The sequence below is a fragment of the Hyaena hyaena genome, unplaced genomic scaffold, assembly GCF_003009895.1.
Source record: "Hyaena hyaena isolate Hyena2069 unplaced genomic scaffold, ASM300989v1 scaffold_875, whole genome shotgun sequence".
Taxonomy (NCBI): domain Eukaryota; kingdom Metazoa; phylum Chordata; class Mammalia; order Carnivora; family Hyaenidae; genus Hyaena; species Hyaena hyaena.
In genome coordinates this window covers 419,579-444,162 of record NW_024081507.1, presented here as the reverse complement: position 1 = coordinate 444,162, position 24,584 = coordinate 419,579, and the positions used below count along the sequence as shown (strand labels likewise).

Sequence of the window (24,584 nt, the reverse complement as noted above, 5' to 3'; positions counted from 1 at the left end):
GTATACAGAAACTCACATCCTCAATGTGAGAGAGTAAAAATGTGGCTGGTTGCCATTCTCAAACACTTCAACCTCTTTTCCATAATTCTCTGAGCCAAAGAGAATATACTTTTCTCTCCTTTACCTACCTCAAGCCACCATCTTCCTTATACCAATATCTGGCCTAAGTTGTGAACTGAGATATCTTGTCTTTCCTATGGGATAAGCTCTTATCATTTTGAACACTATATATCAAGTCTTAGACTTGATATATTAAAACATAAGCAAATCTGTATTTTATTTTTGACAATGCCTTGATTTGAAGCCTAGCAACTTGCGAAAAAAAATCCTATGCTAAATGTCAAAAGTATAACATTAACTCTTTTTCTATTTCTTAGGTAATAATCTAAATCCTTAGCAGAAAGATGCCTTGGATTGAATAGATCTAATAAGCAGAAAGTCACATTAATATTTCTCAAACATTACCCCGTTTTCCCACACAAATATTCTGGCTCACAAATCTGATCATGCTAATTTCCCAGATAAAGCCTTTCAATAATTTCCCATTCCCTTTAAATAGAATCCTTTTAAAGGCTTTCTTGACTAATCAGACTAGGTTAGGATACCTATGTGTCTTTCACAAGTTCCCATGATTCTGTTTTTCATAACACTCATTATAATCTTCCTTTGTCAATATCTATCTTTCCTAATAGATTTGAACTCAAAATTTCCAACATATAGCATATTGTCCATGGACATGGCTAGTATTTAATAAATATTTGTATGGATTATAATTTTAATTATATATAAATTAAATTTCCCACCTGTAAATCAATAAATTTGATTTATTGATCAAAATCTAGCTCACACAGTTCCTTCTGAATTTTGTAAATGTGATACTACTCTGAAAGATGAACCCGCTGTGGCTTAGCTGACAATATCAATTTCTATTCCTCCAGACCCAGGTTTTAGAACACAGGAAATTCACCAATAAGTGCCATCTCGTCATATTTCTTGACAAGTAATAATTTATCCTCTCCTTAGGGACACTCCTACCGTGACATACGAATTTTCTCAAACTACAAGAAGGAGAAGGAGATCCAGCTTCATTAATACCTGAGTTGATAATGAGGACATTTAAGTTTAAGATACCCAATTATCTTCCACAGATTTTTATCAACTTGCAGTTGTGCCAAGTTTTCTCATAGACTTATAGTTTACCTTAAGCTGGTCCTCCTGTTTTATGAGGTTTCAATTAACTAGATTTAGTCATGTTATGGCTAGAAGGATGTGACTAGAAAGCGTAGCATATAGCAATCTGTATGTAAATTGTTACTTTATTGGATAACATTTATGTTTGAAATTAGAAAATCAATAAAAAGGAACTTTAATTTCCAACAAGCATACACATTTTAAAAAAGAAGAGAGGGGGGCTGGCACTGAATTGTTCCTAAGATAGCAACACAACTAAAAACTATTCCAAAGAAGCAAATGGCAACAGAGGTCAATAGCTGTGACCTATATCTATTTTAAAACCTTTTTCACCTCCATGAAGTGCACCGCAGAATCTTAAACACCTTTAAAAAGAATGGGCAAATTTAAAGTAACTCAAGGAAGCACATTTCTCATTGTGCTTCCATATCCATGCGAGCAGGTACTGTTTTTTTACCCCCTTCACTAGCGCCCAGAACAATGCCCAGCGCAGAGTAAATATTTAATACTTGGTTGTTGAATGAATTAATGAGTGAACGGAGCAAGCCAGACTGAAGGCTGAAAGATTAGTGGCTGTCAGTCCCGAAGCACACGTGCTGCCTTTCCAGCAAGCTGACGTCTCATTCCCTCACCTTTCTGGCAGTTCTGAATTCCTGTTTGCTCCTCCTTCGGGATGGCCAAAATTCTGTCCCTAAACCCTGCCACTCCTCGGTTAATCCACACATCTCACACGGAAGCAGCTGTTCCCAAGGGACGCCCAGCTGATCAAGCCGGGGCCGAGTGGGGAGTAGCTCCCGACCTGACCAGGGAAGGCAGCCCTGTTACGAAGAGTCTGGACGCATATTTTTCCAGTCCTTCATAAACAACCAATCTGCTCCCTCTCACCTCCCCATGGAGACGCCCCAGTGCCAACCTGGGTCCGACTGACATTGTGACAAGGGAAAAGAGACTAAACCACTCTCACGAGGAGAGAGGGCGAGGCCAGCGCGACGCACCCCCTGGGGCCCGCAGTTTCCGAGAGCTTGGCTGTCGGACACGGAGCTCAGCGGGTTGAGGGGGCTGAGGAGCGAGGGCAGCAGGGGGCGCGAGCGCGTGGACGGGCGGGGTGGGGGGGTGGGGAGAAAGGAGGAGCACCGCGCGCCGGCAGGTGGGCGCGTCCTCTCACGCGCGTGCGCGCGCCGCGCCTTCTCCCTCACGTTCCCCGCGCGACGCGTCTCCTCCCCGCCGGGAGCGCGCGCCTCCCGCCCTCGCGCCGGGTCCCTCTCGGTCTCTTGGAGCGGCACACTCCCCGGAGCTCCTGCCACGGCCGTCGCCTCAGCCGCGGCTCTCTAGCCTGGAGGCTCAGCCTCGCCCCTCAGAGCCTCATCCCAGGCCTCCTCCCTTCCTTCCGACACTCCCCTTCCCTTTCCCGCCCTTCTCTCCCACCCGGTCCATCGAGAGAGCCTGTATACGAAGCAGGCGGGCTTGAGAAGGGAGTTGGGAAAATGGAGGTGCCGCGCCTGGATCATACCCTCAACAGCCCCACCAGCCCCTGTGAGGAGGTGATCAAAAACCTCAGCCTGGAGGCCATTCAGCTGTGCGACCGGGACGGTAAGAGCGACGGGGGCTGTGAGGAAAAGGGGCCGAGCCCGCGCCCAGGCGCTGCGGCCGCCCCGGCTCTGCCGACCCTGCTCGCCCGGGCGTCAGGGTCTTTTGTTGTCCTCCCGTACAAATAAATACAGGTGGGGCTCCTCTCCGCTCATCCGCCCCCTCCTCAGACAGTAGAAACAAAAGGACCCCAGGGCTCTTGCGTTGGCGCGGAAAGTAGCCGTAGTCGTCGGCCGCCCGGCCCAGCGTCGAGGAGCTGCCCGGGCGAGGGCGCCGTTCCCACCCGCCGTTCCTGCCCGGGACGAGCCGTTTCCGATCCTGCCGCAGTCCGGGTTTCCAGGGTCTACCGGAACAGGGGGGGAAATGCCCTCTGGATGTTTCTAGCACCCCTTCCTTCCCCTCTCCACCTGCACACGTTAGCATTCTCAGCCCAGAAACTTATAATTTCCTTTTTTAAACCTCCCATCTTCAGACCCGCACCTCCCAAATTCAGAAGTATTTTTATGCTCTCAAATAGGGAGTGAGGTGACAGATTTTTCAGTGAAGGGGCGCGGGGACAATGTGCGTTTCAGCACCAAGGACAGCCACAATCTTAGCGGTTTGGGGCCATGATTCAGACTCAAAAACCTGTGAAGTGGCCTAATATATCTGCTGTGGTAGAGAATATGTGGCGAGTACTCACCATTGTGTCTTGATATTATATAGCTTATTCCATTGTTAAAGTTGGCAGTCTCCGAAAGAAGGAAGTGATTGAACACAGGTTTGAGCGTGAAAGAGATAAGCCAGTACTCTCTTCAATATGGGTAGCTTGTAGTGCTTCTGTGTTATTTGGAGTAGTTGAAGAGTCCGTCTATTTAAGTAACGTTCAACAAAACTTCATTTTTAAAAAAGTCATCTGATTACTAATTGGCCAGGTAATTGTAAAATTGGACATCTGACAAAGGAAAAACAATTTACATGTGGTCAAGATGACCCTAAACACTTTTTGGCTATAAATGGAATCAGTAATAGTGTATGGAGAGGATGATTTAAAAATATATTTTTTTTTGGTCAGGGTTATGTAGAGATACTCCTGTGCTCACAATAAGGTCATAAAATTTATCAGTATGTAATCCAAATAGAGAGCAGAGGTCTTATTTCAAAGTCATTTAAATGGTAACTTGGTTTGGCGTTGCTATACAGTCTAGTTTAGGTCAATTGAACACTGAATTTCTGTTTATTAATAAAATTTTAACACAATAATTGCCCTTTGAAGCCAAAGCCACTTTGAAATAATTTCTGAAAAAGCTATAGTATGGATAGATAAATACTCTTACAAAAGCTGTTTGTAATTCCTTTATCCTTAGGTCACCATAGTAATAGTTGCACATATTTACAGTATCTAAACAGAAGTAATAATTTTGGCATTCCATATATAAATTTGCATTATTAGACTATAGAGATTATTTTTAATATACCACATAGGAATTCTATGAGTTTTAGTTATGCTTTTGTGAAGAGACTTTTTCTGTTGTTACCATTGTAAATGTTTTGATTTTCCTAGGTTGCTTTGATAGAAAACCAAAATAGATTTTATTTTAATTTACTTTGACGATTTATCAAAAGCTTATTACTGTAGTTATTGGAAATAGACAATTCATAACACATAATTTTAAAACTTAAAATTGCATTTGCCACATGTTTCAAAGATAATTGAGAAAATAAAGTTGTTTTTCTTTTTTATGAAGTTTATGAAGTTAGTAATGTAGAGTACAGAAACTAGTGCTGCATTTACTGTGGTCTCTTCTATTTTATTTTGGTAATTTTTTTTAGTTGTTTCAGCTCGTGTTATGAATCCTACAAAATGAACAAATTATGTTGCATTTAATGGGGGGGTGCTAACACTAAGCAGTATCTATGAAAATTACTTATTTACAGACTTCTAAATATTAAATATCTTATATCCACAAATACAAAGAGCTAACTCTTCTATTAAAAGATGTGTAAAAATCTGGAAATAGCTTATGTAGAGATGTTACTAAATGCCTAACTTTTTATTTTGTGACAGTATATATCAATTCCAAAATATATAGGTTTTTATGGCAGAACAATTGAAAAACATTGCATTAAGTTTGCCAAGCAGAACTTATTTGTCATAATTTTATATTCAGAAATTTTCAGCTAGGTACTATTTACTCCCTTTACTTCCTTTCACTTCCTCTCAGGTGTCATTATTTTAGTTCTGTAAATATATAACAGAAAGACTAGGATGTGGCAGAAGATCTGTTACATGCTTAAATATATAATAAATGCTAAATTTTCATAGTTTTAGAATCACAGAAATACATTTGTCTTACTTGCTCTTTGCTTTTTTCTGTTCTACTATTCTCAGATGGGAAAAAAATTAGCATAACAGTAATTTCTTGGAAGTGGAAAGAAATAGAATAGGAGAAAATATATTGCTGTTAAATATATATTATCTTTATTCTTTCCACTTACAGATTTTTTAATTTTAGAGTGTTTTTGCATATTTAATCAATTAATAGTTATAACTCCTGGTGAACTGTATGTCTTTATTCTGCTGGCTCTTGTGTTTTTTTTCTTTCACTTGTTATTTTCTTATAAATTAACCTGTTTACATAATACACAATAATTTATGTTTCCTTTTTTTCCCATAGTTTCTCCAACTAACATTTAGAAGAATATGGAATAGAATCTAAGCAGTCACATAATTGGATTTTTTAATTAAGCAAGAGGGAGGTTCTTCTACACACATGTTATTTCATGTGTACTTTTATCCTAGGCATGTGTGCTAGTACATGGTCCCTGCCTAGATGTTACCTAGGATTCTGAATAGACTTCTATTAAGAAATCTCTGAAGATGTGCTGTAGATCTATTACTTTCTACAATCTCTGTTGCAAGTAGAAGAGTGTTTCTGTTCCTCCATCTCTGCTGTGCCGAAGTATCCTCAAGTTGCATGTATGATATACTTCAATTGTGGATTTTCCAAAGAAGTTGAAGGGGGTAAAAAAACAGTAATTGTTCATCAGGAAGCACTGATAATATGAGAACCCATTTTCAGTTTGTTTCTTCACATAGATACTTGAGACCCTAATTGACTTGTGATAAGACAGAACAGCCCCCAACTTCATGCATATAATTCTACATTACTTCTACTTCTCTTCATTTTTTAAAAATCATGCGCATATATATGTATATGTGCATATACATATATATATATAAGCTTTATTTCCTTGCTGAAAGGGAAAGATTTATTATATATATGTTGTTTTACATTCATTCAAGCTTCCTGCACTCTTTTATAATAGTAAGGAAGAAAACACAAAATTAATTGTTGTATAGCACTTAAATCCATCCCCCAAGCTTTCCTAGGTTTTTTTTCTTAATGTTTTATTTATTTCTGAGAGAGAGAGAGACAGAGAGACAGAGTGAGCAGCAGAGGGTCAGAGAGAGAGGGAGACACAGAATTCGAAATAGTCTCCAGGCTCTGAGCTGGCTGTCAGTACAGAGTCCGATGTGGGGCTCGAACCCACAAACCGTGAGATCATGACCTGAGCCGAAATCAGACGCTTAACCGACTGAGCCACTCAGGTGCCCCAAAGCTTTCCTAGGTTTAACAAGTGTTATTTCCATGATTATTTTATGACTGCCTAGATACAATTTATGGAGTTTATGATGCTACTGAGGAAGGGAATACATTTTAAGGAAATTGCACAGAGAGAACCTGACATTTCTGTCTTTGTGTCTGAAATAGTTTTGTGAAGGAAAGGAAAAACAAGTTTTCTCTTTTTTACATATTTAAAAAGAAATGTCTTTTAATTTTTACTTGTATCTCTTTAAATTTAAATAAGTTGTGACTTATTTATGCTTATTGATATGTGAATTAAACAAATGTTAACTTTGGAAAGAAAATGATACAGAAATGCTTAATAGTTAGGACAGTGCTGTATGAGATGATCTGTAATGACATTTTCTGAAGCAGACATCTAGGAAGAGTACTTATACTGTTACCCTTAATAGTATAAGTACATAAGGTAGTTATTGTTCAGTGTCATTGACATTCATATACCATAGTGGCAATACCATTTTAGAATCACACCTCCGACAGAGTATTGGCTCTTGATAGATATATTACCTTAGGCAAATTAGTTGTTTTAGCTTTAAGCTTTCTCATGTAAAATGAATCTATTAATGTCAGTCCTGTAGGATTGTTAAAATAATTAAATATTTCATATCATTTCCAAAATTCTTGACAAAGTAGAGAATAATTATTATTGTAAGTGGCCTATTATTCTCCGCATACCTTCTTGAGTTGAACTACTGCTTTTATTTATTTACTTATTTATTTATATCCAATGTTTAGATATTGTTTTTCATTTCAATTGTGTTTTATTTACTTAGTAAATCCTTCTTATGCCACTTCAACTGTAGGAGTAGAAACTAAACCCTGAATTTTATTTTGTTTTTATTAAAACTTTTTAAATGTTTTATTTATTTTTGAGAGAGAGAGAGAGAGAGACAGCATGAGCAGGGAGGGTCAGAGAGTGAGGGAGACACAGAATCTGAAACAGGCTCCAGTCTCCGAGCAAGCTGTCAGCACAGAGCCCGACACAGGGCTTGAACCCACGAACCGTGAGATCATGACCTGAGCTGAAGCCAGATGCTTAACTGACTGAGCCACCCAGGCGCCCCTAAACTCTGAATTTCAAAAGAATAGTTAATTTTAAAAACAAGGTTATAGTACTCTGTCTTTTGCTTATATTTTTCTATCCTGTCGGTAATATCCTTGTCAGCCTTAATCCTAAAAGCTCTTTTAGCTTCCACTTCAAACCTGCTGTTTGCTGCATTTCATGTGCTTTGTGACCTTGATATCTGCTTTGAGTTAGGTATTTGTATCAGAGCCCTTCTCTGTTCTTAACATTTTTTTCTTTATGATTATTTTCTAAGGATATGTACTAGAACGTGTGATCTCTGGATTCATTTCTTTGACCCAGATACGACTATAGAGATGCTGTAAATTTTTAATTAACTAGTGAACATGGAACACAACAAAAATAAAATAAAAATTTAAAAAAACAAACAGCTTGAAAGTCATCAGATTATGTTAAACCAATTCATATTCTTGGTAGGGGTTCTAATTCATTCCCAGAGAAAACAAGGAAGTTATTAGAGTAAAAGTCACATCAAAGGATGTGTGACCAGACTCCCTCCAGTGGTAGAATAACTGATATGTTGCAAGTAGTAATACTGGCAACTTGCTTTGTTGCCTAGGCAAGCCAGTCAGAAATTTACTCTATAGAACACTACCTCAACAACTTCTACGCCACTTAGTTTTTCACTTCTATTTCCCCTTCATTTAGGCCCAATCTTGCTTTTTGCTTTAATTTATGTAAGTAGAGTTTATTGATTATTTGTATGTATTATCCTGGGCTTCAGAAAAATGGCAATTGCATCAATTACTGCAGTAAGGCTAATCCTTCAGGTTTCTGGTTTTCCTTCTCTGTCCTTAGTACGTGCATAATTTTAGTTTTTCCTTACAGCTTTTGCCTCTTTTGGGGTTTGTTTTCCATTTCTAAATTTTTCTATAAGAATCTTTTTACTGTTAAATTCTGTTTTTACTAGTTTAAAGCATTTGCCCCATTCTTTAATATTTTTAAACATACTATTATTACTACATAGCAGATAAACTGTCTTAGTAATTATTTAGCAGACTGTATTTTTATACACATATATTTGAGAAGTACAGTCAGTCTTTGTGGAAGATTTCTAGCAGAAATGTATAGAAGTGTTGAAGAGTTCTCAACAGGAAAAATAAGCAGCATCAGCATTTTCTTTTTATGGAAGCATAGTGAGTGGCAAGGGTGTAAAAGAAATGGCAAAAATAATTATAAGCTTTGTGATTGAATTTTCAACCAAAACAAAAAGTGATTAGGAGTAATTTTAGGATTTTAAATCTAGGAAATAAGAAGAATCACAGGAAAAAAAGGAGAAAAGAAATAATATTCAGACATCATGATAACAGTGTTTTATACCTCAAATTTTAGACCTCAGTGGACATCAAAATATATCCTAATCCCTTTTTCAGGGGCACTTTCCTCTCACAGAAATCATATTTTCAGAGCAGTATTATATACTGCATGTTTCAACATGGCTACCCACAAGAGAACCCACTTAGTTCTTTTTAGACTCTTATTTTGCTTGATTCTCACTGTTCAAAGGCTACCCATAATCCAGTGATAGTATTTTGATACCTATTACTAGATAAAACTAACCGGTTGATACTTTATAGAGGATTGTGAAATAGAGATTTTTGGGTCATCTGTCTAAAGGTAGTTTTGAAGTCATAGAAGACTTTTCAGAAAGATTGAACATAAAGGGAAAAGAATATTTGTGTTAAGACATTTAGAATCTAACAGTAAGAGATTTCCTTGGAAACTTAAACAGTTAGTAATTCCTTTAATGTTCTGAGGAAAAGAGTTCTAGAAGGAGAAAGAGAATTGTTCATAGAACTGTATATTCCACCAGGGATATTCACTAGAATTTACGTGAAAAAGGGAAGATTAGGGTTTGACTTCAGTTTCAGAGTGACCTCTAATCAGCTTTGTGTGTCACCTCTTAAAGGAAAGGAGTGATTACATGCTGGAGAAGGCCGACTTTGAACCGTAAAGATGAAATAAATCCATAGTCCAGGTTTGTTAAAAAATGTAGACGAGATGGTGCACCTGGGTGGCTTAGTTGGTTGAGCTCTGACTTTCGCTTAGGTCATGATCTCGCGGTTCGTGGGTTCGAGCCCTGCGTTGGGCTCTGTGCTGACTGCCAGCTCAGAGCCTGGAGCCTGTTTCAGAGTCTGTGACTCCCTCTCTCTCTGACCCTCCCCTACTCACGCTGTCTCTCTGTCTCTCTCCTAGAAATAAATTTAAAAAAAACAACATTAAAAATAATTTAAAAAAATGTAGACAAGAGCTCTGCATTTTTGAAGTTCCTTCATATCCATGTGAGTTCAACAAAAAGCATCATACTCTGAATCATAGTTTTGTTTGTTTATAACTCTTTGTACCAAGTTTGTGATTCATTTTAAAAGACCCCTCTGTGGGGATTTTTGCTTGTATACTGTTTATTTTAGTGGTTGTGGCAAATAGTGTAAATAAATCTATCTTTTTGTTTTCTATAGCCTGTGAGAGTGTTGCTATCTGATAATAGTATGAAAGGCTTATAGCTTCCCTAGACATGTTCCATTAAAGATAAAGCACAAACATTTTTTTAATATCCTTACTATGATTTTCTTGAGAAACAGTGTCTTTTCTTTTTTTAGCTTGAATGTTAGTCAGTCTGTCAGTATTGAAAATTTTAAAAGCTAATAATAAATGCAACAAGAAAATAATTTTTTAATATTACTATATGATAGGTTCTTAATGATTGATTAAAGTTATACCTATATATAGAAGAGACATCAGCAAGTTATAGTCCTTGGCCCAAATTGAATACCTGCTGCCAGTTTTTTTAAGTAAAATTTTATTGGAACAGAGCCATGCCCATTTGTTTATATATTGTGTATGGCTGCTTTCTTGCTATAAAGGCGAAGTAGCTGTGACAGTAGACCATATAGCTTATAAGCCCTAAAATACTATCTGGTTCTTTAGAGGAAACATTTGCCAATTCATAATGTAGAAGATTCAGAAAATAAATTAATCTTTCTTGATAGGAATGAAAATCTTAAGAGAAGAGTTTTGGAAAAAAATTGTATAGTCATTTTGTTTTTAATGTTCCTGGGGTTTTGAGATACTGGGGATCAGGCAGAGAGTATAGAAAGCTGGCTAGCACTGTATGGAGTCCATCAAAATGGGTAGTGATCTATGTTATTAGGTCTGATAGGCAGTGAAATTAACAAGCCCTAATTTTAACTTAAAATCTAGTCCTCATATAAATAACTTTAGAAAGAAATACTAGTTATGCATTAGTATTTCCAGGTACACTTAACAATTCTATCAATAGATAGGTTTTAAAGTGTCAAAGATAATGATGTGAACTTTGAGAAATATGGATGGTTATGATATATATTACTATAGCAGTTTGTGTATATATTATATTCTTCCTTGTAAACCAAATTCTCATTGAAAGAGTGAGGTCTTACTCATCTTTCTCTCTTTCATAGTCTATAATGTAGTGCTTCTAAATCTATCTGTATTTTGTTTTTATTTTTTTTAATCAATCATTGACTGATACTTTATAAAAATATAATTGTAGAAATTTTAGAAAAATAAAATTGTAAAGGCCCAAAAAAGATTCAACAGATTTGAAAATCTCTATCAAATTCCTATAAAAGTTTCCAAATATTTAATCCTAATTTTTTATGTCATCAGAGCCTAGTAAATAGTTTGCAGACCATACTTTGAGTATAATAGCTGGAGGACAGTGCCATTATATTCTTTAAAAAAAATTTTTTTTTAATGTTTTATATATTTCTGGGAGAGAGAGACAGCATGAGCAGGGGAGGATCAGAGAAGGAGAGAGATACAGATTCTGAAACAGGCTCCAGGCTCTGAGCTGGCTGTCAGCACAGAGCCCAACGCGGGGCTCGAACCCATGAACCGTGAGATCATTACCTGAGCAGAAGTCGGACACTTAACTGACTGAGCCACCCAGGCGCCCCAGTGCCATTCTGTTCTTGTTCATTTAATTTTTAGGCACTAAACTTACCCATTTGCTTCCTTTTGTTCTTTTATTGGCATGTAATTTTTACTGTTTATTTGTACACATATTCCAACTTTAGGATCTGTGTTAAGAATAGAAAAAAAAGCTTCCAAAAATGAATGTAACTTGGATCCTACGTTTAAAGGGTTTACTGGCATTTGGGGAGACAATAAACTTAGATAAATATAATAACATGATAATACTATAATAGAGTGTAGAGGAAAAAGTAGTTAATCTTGTCTTGAGTCTCTCAGGTGGCTTCACAGAAGAAGCAACATTTCTTTTCTTCGATATTAAAATAAAAATAAAAATTTGCCAGGAAAAGTGGGATAAAGGCATTTCTGGTAGAGATAAGAGAATATATGAAGGTGCAAAATGATGTATGTTCTGGCAATACATAACATTTGGTGTTGATGGAAAAAAGATGTGTTCTTTGTGAGAAAATATGCTGAAAACTAGTTAGGGCTAGCTAGATTATGCCATGGTTAGGAGTTTGAATTTATCTTGTCTGAAATGTTATTAATAGATTTCAAACTTTGTAATGTTTAGAGAACCTTTTTTCTTAAAAACATTTTGCAGAACTTCAACAAGTAAAAGTAGCTTTTAATTAGTATATATTTATTCTGTAATTTCAAACTTAACATTTTCCCAATAAAGTTAATCAATGGGTTTAGTGAGAAATGAAAATTAGCAGTTATACGTGGAAGATGCTATTTTTATTGGCCTCAATATCCGCTTTACTTCTGTATTTTATTTTTATTGCATTATGCCTAGGAAATTCTACTTCATAGAAATAAGTAGTGACAAATACTAATGTTTGGAAACCCATTTTGCTTTCTCAGGGTACTCTGCAAATAAATTGATCCAGACTTAATAGAAATAGTAAGGTTTTTTTCAGAATTGAATCAGAGTAAGTAGTCCACCTTCCATGAGAGAGAGGTGATAGAATCTGTTCTTTAGTCAATTCATTTTTTCCTTTTTCAGTGAGAAAATAATGTATCTTCTAATATTCTGAAATATTTTTGGTAACATTTTTTTTTTAAAGCTCATACCTTTGTGCTGATCTCTTAAAGTTTCAGTACAGTTGAATTTATTTTACTTGCATGATTAATCTTAACTGTAAGGATCAGTTTCATTACTGACAATTCATCTGCATTTATAAGCTCAGTAACATTGTGACTATTGTCAAATTGAGTTTCTTCAGCTTATTAAAGAGCTAGATAATCAAATTAGTTTGCTCATTATATTTAAAAGATATTTATCAAAGGGTTTGTTCCATTTTTATTGAAGTATAGTTGATATACAATGTTACATTAGTTTCAGGTGTACAACATAGTGATTCCAAAACTCTGTACTTTGTGCTGTGCTCACTACAAATGTAGCTACTGTCTGTCACTATTCAGCGCTATTACAATACCACTGGCTATATGCTCTGTGCTGTACTTTTCATCCCCATGACTTATTCATTCCGTAACTGGAAGTCTGTACCTCCCACTTCCCTTTACCTATTTTGCATATCCCTCTACCCTCCTTCCCTATGGCAACTATCAGTTCTCTGTATTTTGTTCTGCTTTTTGTTTATTCATTTGTTTTATTTTTTAAATTCCAAATATAAGTGGAAATATTGCTTTTCTCTGACTTATTTCACTGAGCATTATATCTATGTTGTAGCAAATGGCAAGATCTCATTCTTTTTTTTTTTTTTTTGGCTGAGCAATATTCCATTGTATAGGCTTCCATATCTTGGCTATTGTAAATAATGCTACAATAAACATAGGACTGCTTATATCTTTAGTAGTGTTTTCCCTTTCTTGGGGTAAATATCCAATAGTGGAATTACTGGATTATGTGATGTTTCTATTTTTAATTTTTATCAAAGTGTTTTTAAATTAATAAAGTATTTCTTCTTTTTTATTTTTAAAATTCATTTTTATTTTGTTTTATTATTTTTTAATATAATTTATTGTCAATTTGGCTAACTTACAGAGTATACAGTGTGCTCTTGGCTTCGGGAGTAGATTCCCATGATTCAGCACTTACATACAATAGCCAGTGCTCATCCCAACAAATGCCCTCTTCAATGCCTCATCACCCATTTCCCCCCCTACCCCATTTCCCCATCAACTCTCAGTTTGTTCTCTTATTTAAGAGTCTCTCATAGTTTGGGGTGCCTGGGTGGCTCCTGATCGCAGCTCAGGTCATGATTTCACAGTTTCGTGAATTCAAGCCCCACATTGAATTCTGGGCTGACAGTGTAGAGGCTGTCTGGGATTCTCTCTCACCTCTCTCTCTCTGCCCCTCCATCACTTATGCTGGGTATATCTCTCTCAGAATAAATAAATAAACATTAAAAAAATTTAAAAAAAAGAGTCTCTTACAGTTTGACTCCCTCTCAGTTTGTAACTAATTTTTCCCTTCCTTTCCCCAAGGTCTTCTGTTAAGTTTCTCAAATTCCACGTATGAGTGAAAACATATGATATCTGTCTTTCTCTGACTGACTTATTTTACTTAGCATAATACCCTTCAGTTCCATCCACATTGTTGCACATGGCAAGATTTCATTTTTTTCATTGCCATTGTGTGCATGTGTATGTGTGTATGTATGCAGTGTACACATTCAAAGCAACCCAATCAAAATAGCACCAGTATTCTCCTCAAAATATTTCTTGTTTCTTTTGAAACATATCTTTTTTCAGGAAAGTCACCTAAGTTTGGTATGAAAGATAAATTTTGAAATATTTTATTCATAGCATTATAATTAGCTCAGAAAGAAACCCCTTCAATTTAAACCATGGTTTATATGTGATTACTTAAAACTATTTTGAAGTATCTTAATATCCAGTTCTTACTAATAAACAATTACTACTTACTAACGCTGTCAATAGCTTTTACAGGAGCTACCACTCCTGAGATTTAAAAAAAAAATTTATCTACACTTCTTAATAGTTGTTTCAATAGTTCTGACAATTCAGTTAATGATGTTAAAAAACTGATTTAGGCATTAAAATTCTTCTTTATTGTGTGTTGTTTTATCATTCTTAAATTTTGAGAAGCTTCTACAAAAGTAGGTGGAGAGATCTGCCATATTCATATTCCCGTTCGAATTGGAAGGATTTTACATAATCTCACCATTTGAATTAATTAACTATATGTGACAGGTAATTTTTATTATTCTGCATTTTCAGACATGTACCAATGTTTTATCCCAGTTTTTTGATAACAGTTTACTAATTTAACGTATTTGTTACAGTGTCAAAAATGTAGGATTTAGTAAGCTGAAGTAAAAGTCTTTGGCTGTGATTAAGCTGGAAGTGAGATATATAAAAAAGGAGCTGTTGGTGATGGTTAAATTTGCTAAATTGGGAGATTTGGTATATTTTAAGACCAGTATATAAAGTAGTTTGTTAGTTGAAGGAAATGTGAAGTTGTAGCCTTAATATAAAGCTTTTAAATAAAGCCTTTTCTGGACAACTTAGGTTGCCTGTGTAATACCTGGATGGGAGATGACCAGAAGTCTGTTTGAAATGTCAATCTGTGTCTTATAGGCAGGGAGTTTGAGGATAAAGATGAAGGTTTGGTAGTCTTTTTTTAGATGGTTTTCTGTTCCTCCTATTTGTCCTTTATCACGGTTTCTGCCCTTCACCATCTAGTCAATCCTTTGGGCTCGTGTCAAATTATTCAACTGCTCAATAGAGTAATAAGTAAATTTGAATGCTAGTGTCTTTTATTTGTGGTGTCTAAAAGGAGCATTTGAAAATTAATTACTTTTGATATAATTAAATTTGGGTGTGGCTATTTGAGGCAGTTGACATGGAAGAAATACAATTGGCCTAAACTCTGTACTTGATAGATTTCTCCTTATTTTAACTGGAAAGGGAATAAGTATATGATTTTCTGTGTTTATTGTGGAAATACACTGAATTAATTTTTCCCTCTTTGGCAACATAGTCTACAGTGCATAAAATAAATGAACTGTTAGAATTCAAATTAGCAGAAAAATAATGACGCTGAAGCCCAAATATAAACTAAAATCTTCACCAAAGGTATTTCTAAGGCTTTCATACTGAATGTATATTTCTAAGATTTTCTTTTCACTTTGAATCCACTAATTTTAATGTTTTCTAGGGTTTTTATTGAATGGCTAGCCTAAATAGAACATAGTTCTTACACTTAATTTTTTTTGGCAGATACTTTGTGTTTAAACTTAGATGAGCCTAACATTTTAATAAACACAGTTTTTGTATATCTTTTCAAACTGTGATAAGGCTGAGGGTTGAGCCTATTTATATATTGTCCTTTTCTAGTACAATTCATCATATTCAATATTAATTTCCATGAATCTTGCTTGATATATTTTTTTGGTTGTTATTTTTAGTGATTAAAAAAAAGAAAACATAATCACTCAAGAAAGGTGGTTCTGGAATTTGCTGTTTATCTTACTGGTTTTGTTAAATGCTTTACTCATTCAAATTCTAGTTATACAATTTACAATAATAAAATTCAAGGTTGAAAATAGTGATAAATATTCCAAAAACAATCTAACGACCTCTACCAGAATTTGTATTCTGTACCATGTATCTTCATCTATATGAATATTTCTGAGAGCTTCACAAATATTTCAAAAACTTCCTGTGGTCAACAATGAACTTTTTCTTCACTGTACTTATAATACTTAGAATAATTTTTCCAGTTTTTGGCCTGTATTATTAATACTTTACAATTTTATTTTTCTGACATACAAAATCTTCTTGGTTTCATTATAATTAATATTTTAATGAAAATCTTAAAATATATTTCCCTGGATATATGCATAATGCTATTTAGCACAAATAATGTATGTGTGTATGTTTATTTACTGATTTTCATTGCACTTTAAAATATAGATGTGCTATCCTTTAAGAAAGCCTGACAGGAAATCTAAACTTACAAAATACATTAATCAAGGAATAATTATTTTCTCTGCAATAGGGTTTCTCTGTCATTTCTCTAGTATTCTTATAATTGTTTCCTTCAGAAGAATTTGACAGAAAGGCAAAATGGCACTGAAATGTAATATAAACTAAATTGTCTAAAATAATGGTTTCTTAAATATTCTATGAAATTTTTATGAGGGGAAATATATATTAGACACTGAAAATTCAGAGATTTTTAGCTTCATTTATTTATAGGTCATTTCAAAGGTAGCTAAATTGTAATTGTGCTGACAGATTTCAAAAGCATTCTTAGAATTTTGTACTTGTATCCTTTACCTAGGAGTTTCCAAACTTGTTGTCCAGCTTTCTGTCAACATTTATTTTTTTTCCCTTTACTTTGAGCACACAGAACTCTTATGAAATGTTAAAAGTACTGTTTTACAGTAAAACATGACCCTTAAGAAAATTAAGTGTGATGGTGTAAGAAAAGAGAAAGAAAAAAAAAATTTACCTTGAATAGTTTTTGTCAGATCAAAAAGTAGTTTTGTAAAATGTTTGTGTTGACTAATGTTATTATACAGCAGTATAAAGTATCATAATTTACTTTGGTGTCAAAATTTACTGTAATTGCTTTTAAAATGACTTTTATTGTCTTGTATTATCACCGAGGCTCTGCAAATGGCTTACTTTAATTTTTCAATTGTACTATACTACTTTTTTGGGGGGAGAGTATTAAATGCTTTTACTTTTATAATGTAAGAATTTTCAAAAGTTTTGTGCAAATGCCATGAACCCCAGATGGCACATACAAAGAACAGATGAAAATAATTGGACTTCTATTAATGTTTATTTTATCTCAGCTAAAATAAGAAAAAAATGCTTAATCTTATATAAAGAGAGAGTAATATCAGGTGTATCAGACTATCATGTATACTGGATGTGCATGAGTTACCTTTATATAATTGGTATATGGAATTGAGAAATGAAAAATATTAGTAGTGGGTGCCTGGGTGACTCAGTCAGTTAAGCATCTGACTCTTAATTTTAGCTCAGGTCAGGATTTCACTGTTGGTGAGTTCAAATCCCACCTCTGGCTCTGTGCTATGTCAGCATGGAGCCTGCTTAGAATTCTCTCCCCACCTCTCTCTGTCCCTACCCCACTCATGGTCTCTCTCTCTCTTTCTCTCAAAATAAATAAATAAATTTAAACAAAGAGAAATATTAGTGTTTGTTAAGACACCTATTGATGTACTTTCTCCATTCTGATTTACCTATCCTATTGTGATATCTTTTCTGACTGTGACATCCTTAAAACAAGATATCTAGATCAGATTAAGAGCTGGTTGTTTGAACTGCTATATCACAAAATGATAAGCCAAGATTATCGAAATAAGACCACATATTCATATATACGTTTTAGTAATAAGTAAAAATATTTATCAATTTGTTTTTATTTTTTCCAGTCATAACATCTTAGGTTGTATGTATATATAATTTCTAAAGAATTCACTGCAATTAAATTATATACACTCTCAGCATTTTTTTTTATACAGAGGCACAAGATCAAAAAACTTTTAACAACAAATTTTTATTCTATTTTACACATTTTGCTTTGTATAACAAGCCATATCTGTAATAAATGAATCTACCCAACATTCAAATGTGGGTATTATTATGTCACATAATTATATACTATTTATTTAAAAAAATTTTTACCTTATTTAAAAATTTTTTTACTTTATTTAAAAAATTTCACTCATTTTTGAGTGAAAGAGAGATACGGCATGAGTGGGGGAGGGGCATAGAATAGGGGGACACAGAATGGGAAGTAGGCTCCAGGCTCTGAGCTGTCAGCACAGAGCCCAACGTGGGGCTCGAATGAATGGACCATGAGATCATGACCTGAGATGAAATCAGATGCTTAACTGAGACACCCAGGCACCCCTATATACTCTTTCTTTAGCATCAAAAACATTTCTTAAATATATTTTTATTGAGGTATAATTGGCATAACATATTAGCTTTAGTTATTTGAGGTGATATTTGTATATATTGCAAAATGATTATTTGATATTTGTATACATTGGAAAATGATGGCCACAGTAAGCCCAGTTAACATTGATACCATACATAGTTACACATTTTTTTCTCCTGGTGAGAAACTTCAAGATCCATACTCCTACTGCTTTCAAATATGCAGTATACTATTATTAAGTAAGGTCACCATGATGAACATTATTCCATGACTTACTCATTTTATAACTGGAAATTTATACTTTTTGACCAGCATCACCTATTTTGCCACCCCCACTCCTCTCCACCCCACTGCCTCAGGAAACCACCAGCTTATATTTTGTTTTTGTTTTTGTTTTTAGATTATACATATAAGTCATTTGTCTTTCTCTGTCTGACATTTCAGGTAATGTAATGTCCTCACGGTCCACCCATCTTCCCACCAATGGCAAGATTTCATTATGTTTTTATGACTGAGTAATTTTCTATTTTATATATATACATATCTGTATATATATCACGTTTTGTTTATTCAATGGGTTGTTTCCACGTCTTGACTATCATAAATAATGCTGAAATGAACATGGAGGTGCAGTATCTTTTTGAATTAGCATTTTTGTTTTTTCAGATAAATTTTTTTATTCTTTTATTTTATTTTATTTTTTTTCCACTTTATCTCAATATGGATTTTTTTTGTTTTTTTTAATTTTCTTTTTACAAATAGTTTATTGTCAAGCTGGTTTCCATATAACACCCAGTGCTCATCCCCACAAATGCCCTCCTCCATGCCCATCCCCCCCTCCCCCCCACATCCATCAGTCCTCAGTTTTTGTCAGCATTCAAGAGTCTCTCATGGTTTGCTTCTCCCCCTTATTCCTCCTAATCCTCCTATACGTGCAAACATATGATATTTGTCCTTCTCAGCCTGACTTATTTCGCTCAGCATAACACCCTCAAGGTCCATCCATGTTGCTACACATAGCCAGATTTCATTCTTTCTCATTGCCATGTAGTATTCCATTGTATAGATAAACCACATCTTCTTCTTCTTCTTCTTTTCCAAATAGTTTATTGTCAAGTTGGTTTCCATATAACACCCAGTGCTCATCCCCGCAAGTGCCCTCCTCCATGCCCATCTCCCCCTCCCCCCCCACCCATCAGTCCTCAGTTTGTTCTCAGCATTCAAGAGTCTTTCATGGTTTGCCTCTCTCCCCCTCCCTGTTTTTTCAGATAAATTACAGAAGTGGAACTGCTGGATCATATGGTACTTATATTTTTAATTTTCCGAGGAACCTCCATACTCTTTTCCGTAGTGATTGCACCAATTTACATTCCCACTAACAGTGCCACCCAGGTGCCCCTCTGCTCAGGTTTAATCAGATTGCTGTTTTCCAGTAAGTTGTGTGGGTTCTTTATATATTTGGATATTAACCCCTTATCAGACATATGATTTGGCAACATTTTCTTTCTTTCAGTAGATTTTGTTTTTTGATGTTGTTGATGATTTTCTTTGCTGTGCAGAAGCTTTTTAGTTTGATGTAGTCCCATTTGTTTATTTTTGCTTTTGTTACCTTTGCTTTTAGTATCAAATCTAAAAGATCATCACCAAGAGCAATGTCAACAAGCTTACTGCTTATGTTTTCTTTACAGTTTTATGGTTTCAGATCTTACATTCAAGTATTTATTCCATTTTGAGTTAATTTTTGTGTGTGACATAAGATAGTGAAACTGTCCTTTCCCTGTTGTATATCCTTGGCTCCTTTGTCACAAATGAATTGACCACATATGTGTAGGTTTATTTCTGGCCTCTCTATTCTGTTCTGTTGATCTTTGTGTCATTACTAGTGCCAATACCATACTGTTTTGATGATTATAGCTTTGAAATATAGTTTGAAATCATGAGTGTGATGTCTCTAGCGTTCTTTATCAAGATTACTTTGGTTATTTGGGATCTTTTTGGTTCTATACACATTTAAGGATCATTTCTTCTATTTATGTAAAAATGCCATTGGAATTTTGATAAGGATTGCATTGGGAAATGCAATTGGGGAATACAGATTGCTTTGGGGAATACGAACATTTTAACAATTTTGTCTTTCAGTCTATGCACATAGAAAATCTTTCCATTTATTTGTGTCTTCAATTTCTTTGATTACTCTTATAAAATTCAGCATATTTCACCTTGATTAAGTTTATATATAGGTATTTTATTCTTATTTGGTACAATTGTATCTTAGTTGTTTTCTTCTTTTCTCTTTCTGCTGTTTCTTATTAGTGTATGAAAATACAATAGATTTCCATATACCGATTTTACAACCTGCAAGTTTACTGAATTTAGTTCTAACAGTTTTTTTTTTAATGGAGTCTAGCATTTTCTGTGTCACTCCGTCTGATAATAGTGATAGTTATACTTCTTCCTTTCCAATTTAGGTGCTTTTTAAAAATTTTTCTTGACTAATTGTTCTTGATAGGCCTTCCAATATTATTTTGAATAAAAATGGTGAGAGTAGACATCTTCTTTTTGTTCCCAATTTTAGAGGAAAAGCCTTTATCTTTTCCCTGTTGAGTATGATATTAGCTGTGGGTTTGTCATAGATGGCCTTTATTATGTTGAGAAAAATTCCCTGTATTCCCACTTAGTTGCACATTTTATCATTAATGAATGTCAAATTTTGTGAAACAGTTCTTATGCATCTTTGAGATGATCATATGATTTTTATCATTTGTTTTGTAAATAGGGTATACTGTGTTAATTGATTTGTGGATGTTAAACTATCCTTATATGCTTAGAATAAATCCCACTTAATCACAACATATGATTATTTTAATGTATTGTTGAATTACTTGTGGTAACATTCTCTTGAGGAGTTTTGCATCTATGTTCATTAGGGATATTGGCCTGCAATTTTGTTTGTGGCTTACTTGGTTGGTTCTGGTATCAGGGTAATACAGGCATTCTAAAATGAACCTGAAAGTCTTCTCTCCCATTTTTTACGAAGAATTTAAGAAGGATTGGTATTAATTCTTCTTTGAATGTTTTGTAGAATTTATCACTGAAGCTTCTGGTCCTAGAGTTTTGTTTGTTGGGTAGTTTTTGATAACTGATTCAATCTCCTTACTAATAATCACTCTGTTCAGATTTTCTATTTCTCATGATATATAGTCTTGGTAAGTTACACGTTTCTAGGAATTTATCCATTTCTTCTAGAATGTCCAATTTGTTGGCATATAATTTTTCATAATCTCTTAGGATCTTTTATTTTTTTGTTGTATCAGTTATAACATCTCCTTTTTCATTTCAGATTTTACTTATTAGTGTCCTCTTTTTTTCCCCTGGTGAGTCTAGTTAAAGGTTTATCAATTTTGTTCATCTTATCAGTGAACAAGTTTCATTGATCCTTTCTTTAAGTGTGTATTTTATTTATTCCCCTGCTTTAATCTTTACTTCCTGCTACTAATTTTGGTCTTCATTTGTTCTTTTTTTCAGTTTTTTGAAGTGTAAAGTTAGGTTATTTATTTGGAATTGTTATTGTTTATTAATATAGACATTATCACTATGAATTTCTCTCTTAGAACTGCTTTTGCTACATTCCATAAATTTTGGCTATGTTGTATTTCTATTTTCATTTGCCTCAGAGTATTTTTTTAATTTCTTTTTTATTTCCTCTTTGTTTCATTGGAAGTTCAGTAGCTAGTTGTTTAATCTCCATATATTTGCGAATTCTCTGTTTTGTGTTTTTTTTTGTAATTGATTTCTATTCTCATATCATTGTGGTCAGAAAAGATACTTGATATGATTTCAGTCCTCATATTTATTAAGACTTTTTTTGTGGCCTAACATATGAGCTATACTGGAGAATATTCCATGTGCACTTAAGAAGAATGTATATTTTCGGAAATGGTGGGGGAAAGGGAGAGAGGCAAACCATGAGAGACTCTTGAATGCTGACAAAAACTGAGGACTGATGGATGTGGGGGGAGAGGGGGATGGGCATGGAGGAGGGCACTTTGGGGATGAGCACTGAGTGTTATGTAGAAACTAATTTGACAATAAACTATTTGTAAAAAAATAAATAAATAAATAAATAAATAAATAAATAAATGAATAACAAAAAAAAAAAAGAAGAATGTATATTTTGTTATTTTGGGATGGACAGTTTTGTATACGTCTGTTAAGTCCACCTGGTCTAATATTCATTTCAGCCCAATGTTTTCCTTATTGATTTTCTGTCTGGATTATCTATCTATTGATGTAAGTAGGGTATTAAATTTCCCTACTATTTTTGTATTGCTGTCTATTGATATTTGCTTTATATGTTTAGATGCTTCTATGTTGGGTGCATTTGTAAATACAAACGTTATATACCCTTATTGGACTGACCTCTATCTTTATGTAATGCCTTTGTCTATTATTACAGTCTAGATTTTGAAGTCTATTTTGTCTGATCCAAGTATACTTTTGGTTTCCATTTGTGTGGAATATCTTTTTATATCCTTTCACTTTCAGTATGTTGGTGTCCTTACATCTGAAGTGATTCTCTTGTAGACTACATATAGATGAGTCTTGTTTCTTTTATACATTCAGCTACTCCATGACTTTTGATAGGAAAATTTATTCCATTTACATTTAAAGTAATTATTGATAGGTATGTACTTACTTTGCTGTTTTCTGCATGTATTGTAGCTCCTTTCTGTTACTTTCTTTTCTTGCTCTCTTTCTTTATGGTTTTATGATTTTCTTTAGTGGTATGCTTAGATTCCTTTCTCTGTATCTTGTATGTATCTAGTGTAGGTTTTTGCTATATAGCTACCCTGACTCTTACATATAACAACTTAAATGTGTAACCATACATTTTGATACCAACGTATGTTTGAACACATTCTTAAGCTTCACATTTTAACTTTCCCTCTTATATTTTATGTTTGTGATGTCATGGTTTACATCATTTTATCTTGTGTGTTCCTTAATTAATTACTGTAGTTGCTACTTTTATTGCTTTTGTCTTTTAACTTTCATGCTAGTTTTATAATTGATGAATCCACTATCTATACTATATATTTAATTACCTTTACTAGTGAGATTTATACTTTCATATGTTTTCTTGTTACTAACTAGTGACCTTTCATTTCAGCTTGAAAATATCCCCATAGTATATCTTGAAAGCCAGTTTCCTGACATGAATTCCTTCAGGTTTTGTGTAGAAAAGTCTTTATCTGTCCAATTTTGAATGATAACTTGATGAATAGAGTATACTTGGTTAGAAGTTTTGTTTTTTGTTTTTTTTTTTCAGAACTTTGAATAAATCATTCCACTTCATTCTGGCTTGCACAGTTTCTGTTGAAAAACCAGCATATTGTCTAATGGGAGTGCTCTTTGTGAAAACAAGCTGTTTTTCTCTTGATTTCTTTTAAGATTCTCTCTTTTTTTTTTTAACTTTTGACATTTTAACTATAATGTATTTTGATTTGGGTCTTTTTGTGTACCTGTTATTTGGAATTCTCTGGGATTCCTGTATCTGGAGTTCTGTTTCCTTTTTTTTTTTTTTTTTCTTTTTTTAATTGGAGAGAGAGAGCAAACTAGGGGAGGGGGCAAAGGGAGAGAGAGACAAAAATCTTATTCAGGGTCCAAGCAAAGGGAAGAGCCTGACACAGGGCTGGATCCCACAACCTTGATATCATGATTTGAGCAGAAACCAAGAATTGGATGCTCATCCAACTGCGCTACTCAGGCACCTCTTTGTTTCCTTTCTTAAGTTAGAGAAGTTTTCAGCCATTATTTCTTCAAATAAGTTTTCTGCACTTATCTCTCTCTCTCTCTTTTTTTTTTTTTTCATTTTGGAACCCATATCATATGAATGCTAGACCATTTGATGTTGGCCATAAGTCCTTTAGTTATCTTCACTTTGTTTTCCCTCTTTTTCATTTCGCTTTTGTGTTTGGGTGATTTCCACTGCCCTGTCCTCAAGTTCACTGATCCTTTCTTCTACTTTATTCTGCAGTTGAACCATCCCCCAGAATGTACTTTTCAGCTCCGTGTTTTCTATATTTTGTACTTTCATATATTTCCATGTCTTTGTTGAAGTTCTAACTGTGTTCATCCATCCTTCTCCTGAGTTCTATGAATATCCTTATGACCACTGTTTTGAAATTTATCAGGTAAATTACATATCTCCATTTCATTAACTTTT

General features: G+C 34.4%; 1 protein-coding gene across 1 annotated transcript in view; it reads left to right on the top strand.

Moving 5' to 3' along the window:
* The first annotated feature begins 2,439 nt into the window (after positions 1-2,439).
* The window catches only part of PHYHIPL (phytanoyl-CoA 2-hydroxylase interacting protein like), a 79,121-nt gene continuing 56,976 nt past the window's right edge, over positions 2,440-24,584 (top strand). Inside the window, exon 1 of the mRNA XM_039220225.1 lies at positions 2,440-2,781. Within this exon, the coding sequence (XP_039076156.1) occupies positions 2,676-2,781 (106 nt within the window). The 5' untranslated portion in view covers positions 2,440-2,675. The remainder of the gene's footprint in view (positions 2,782-24,584) is intronic.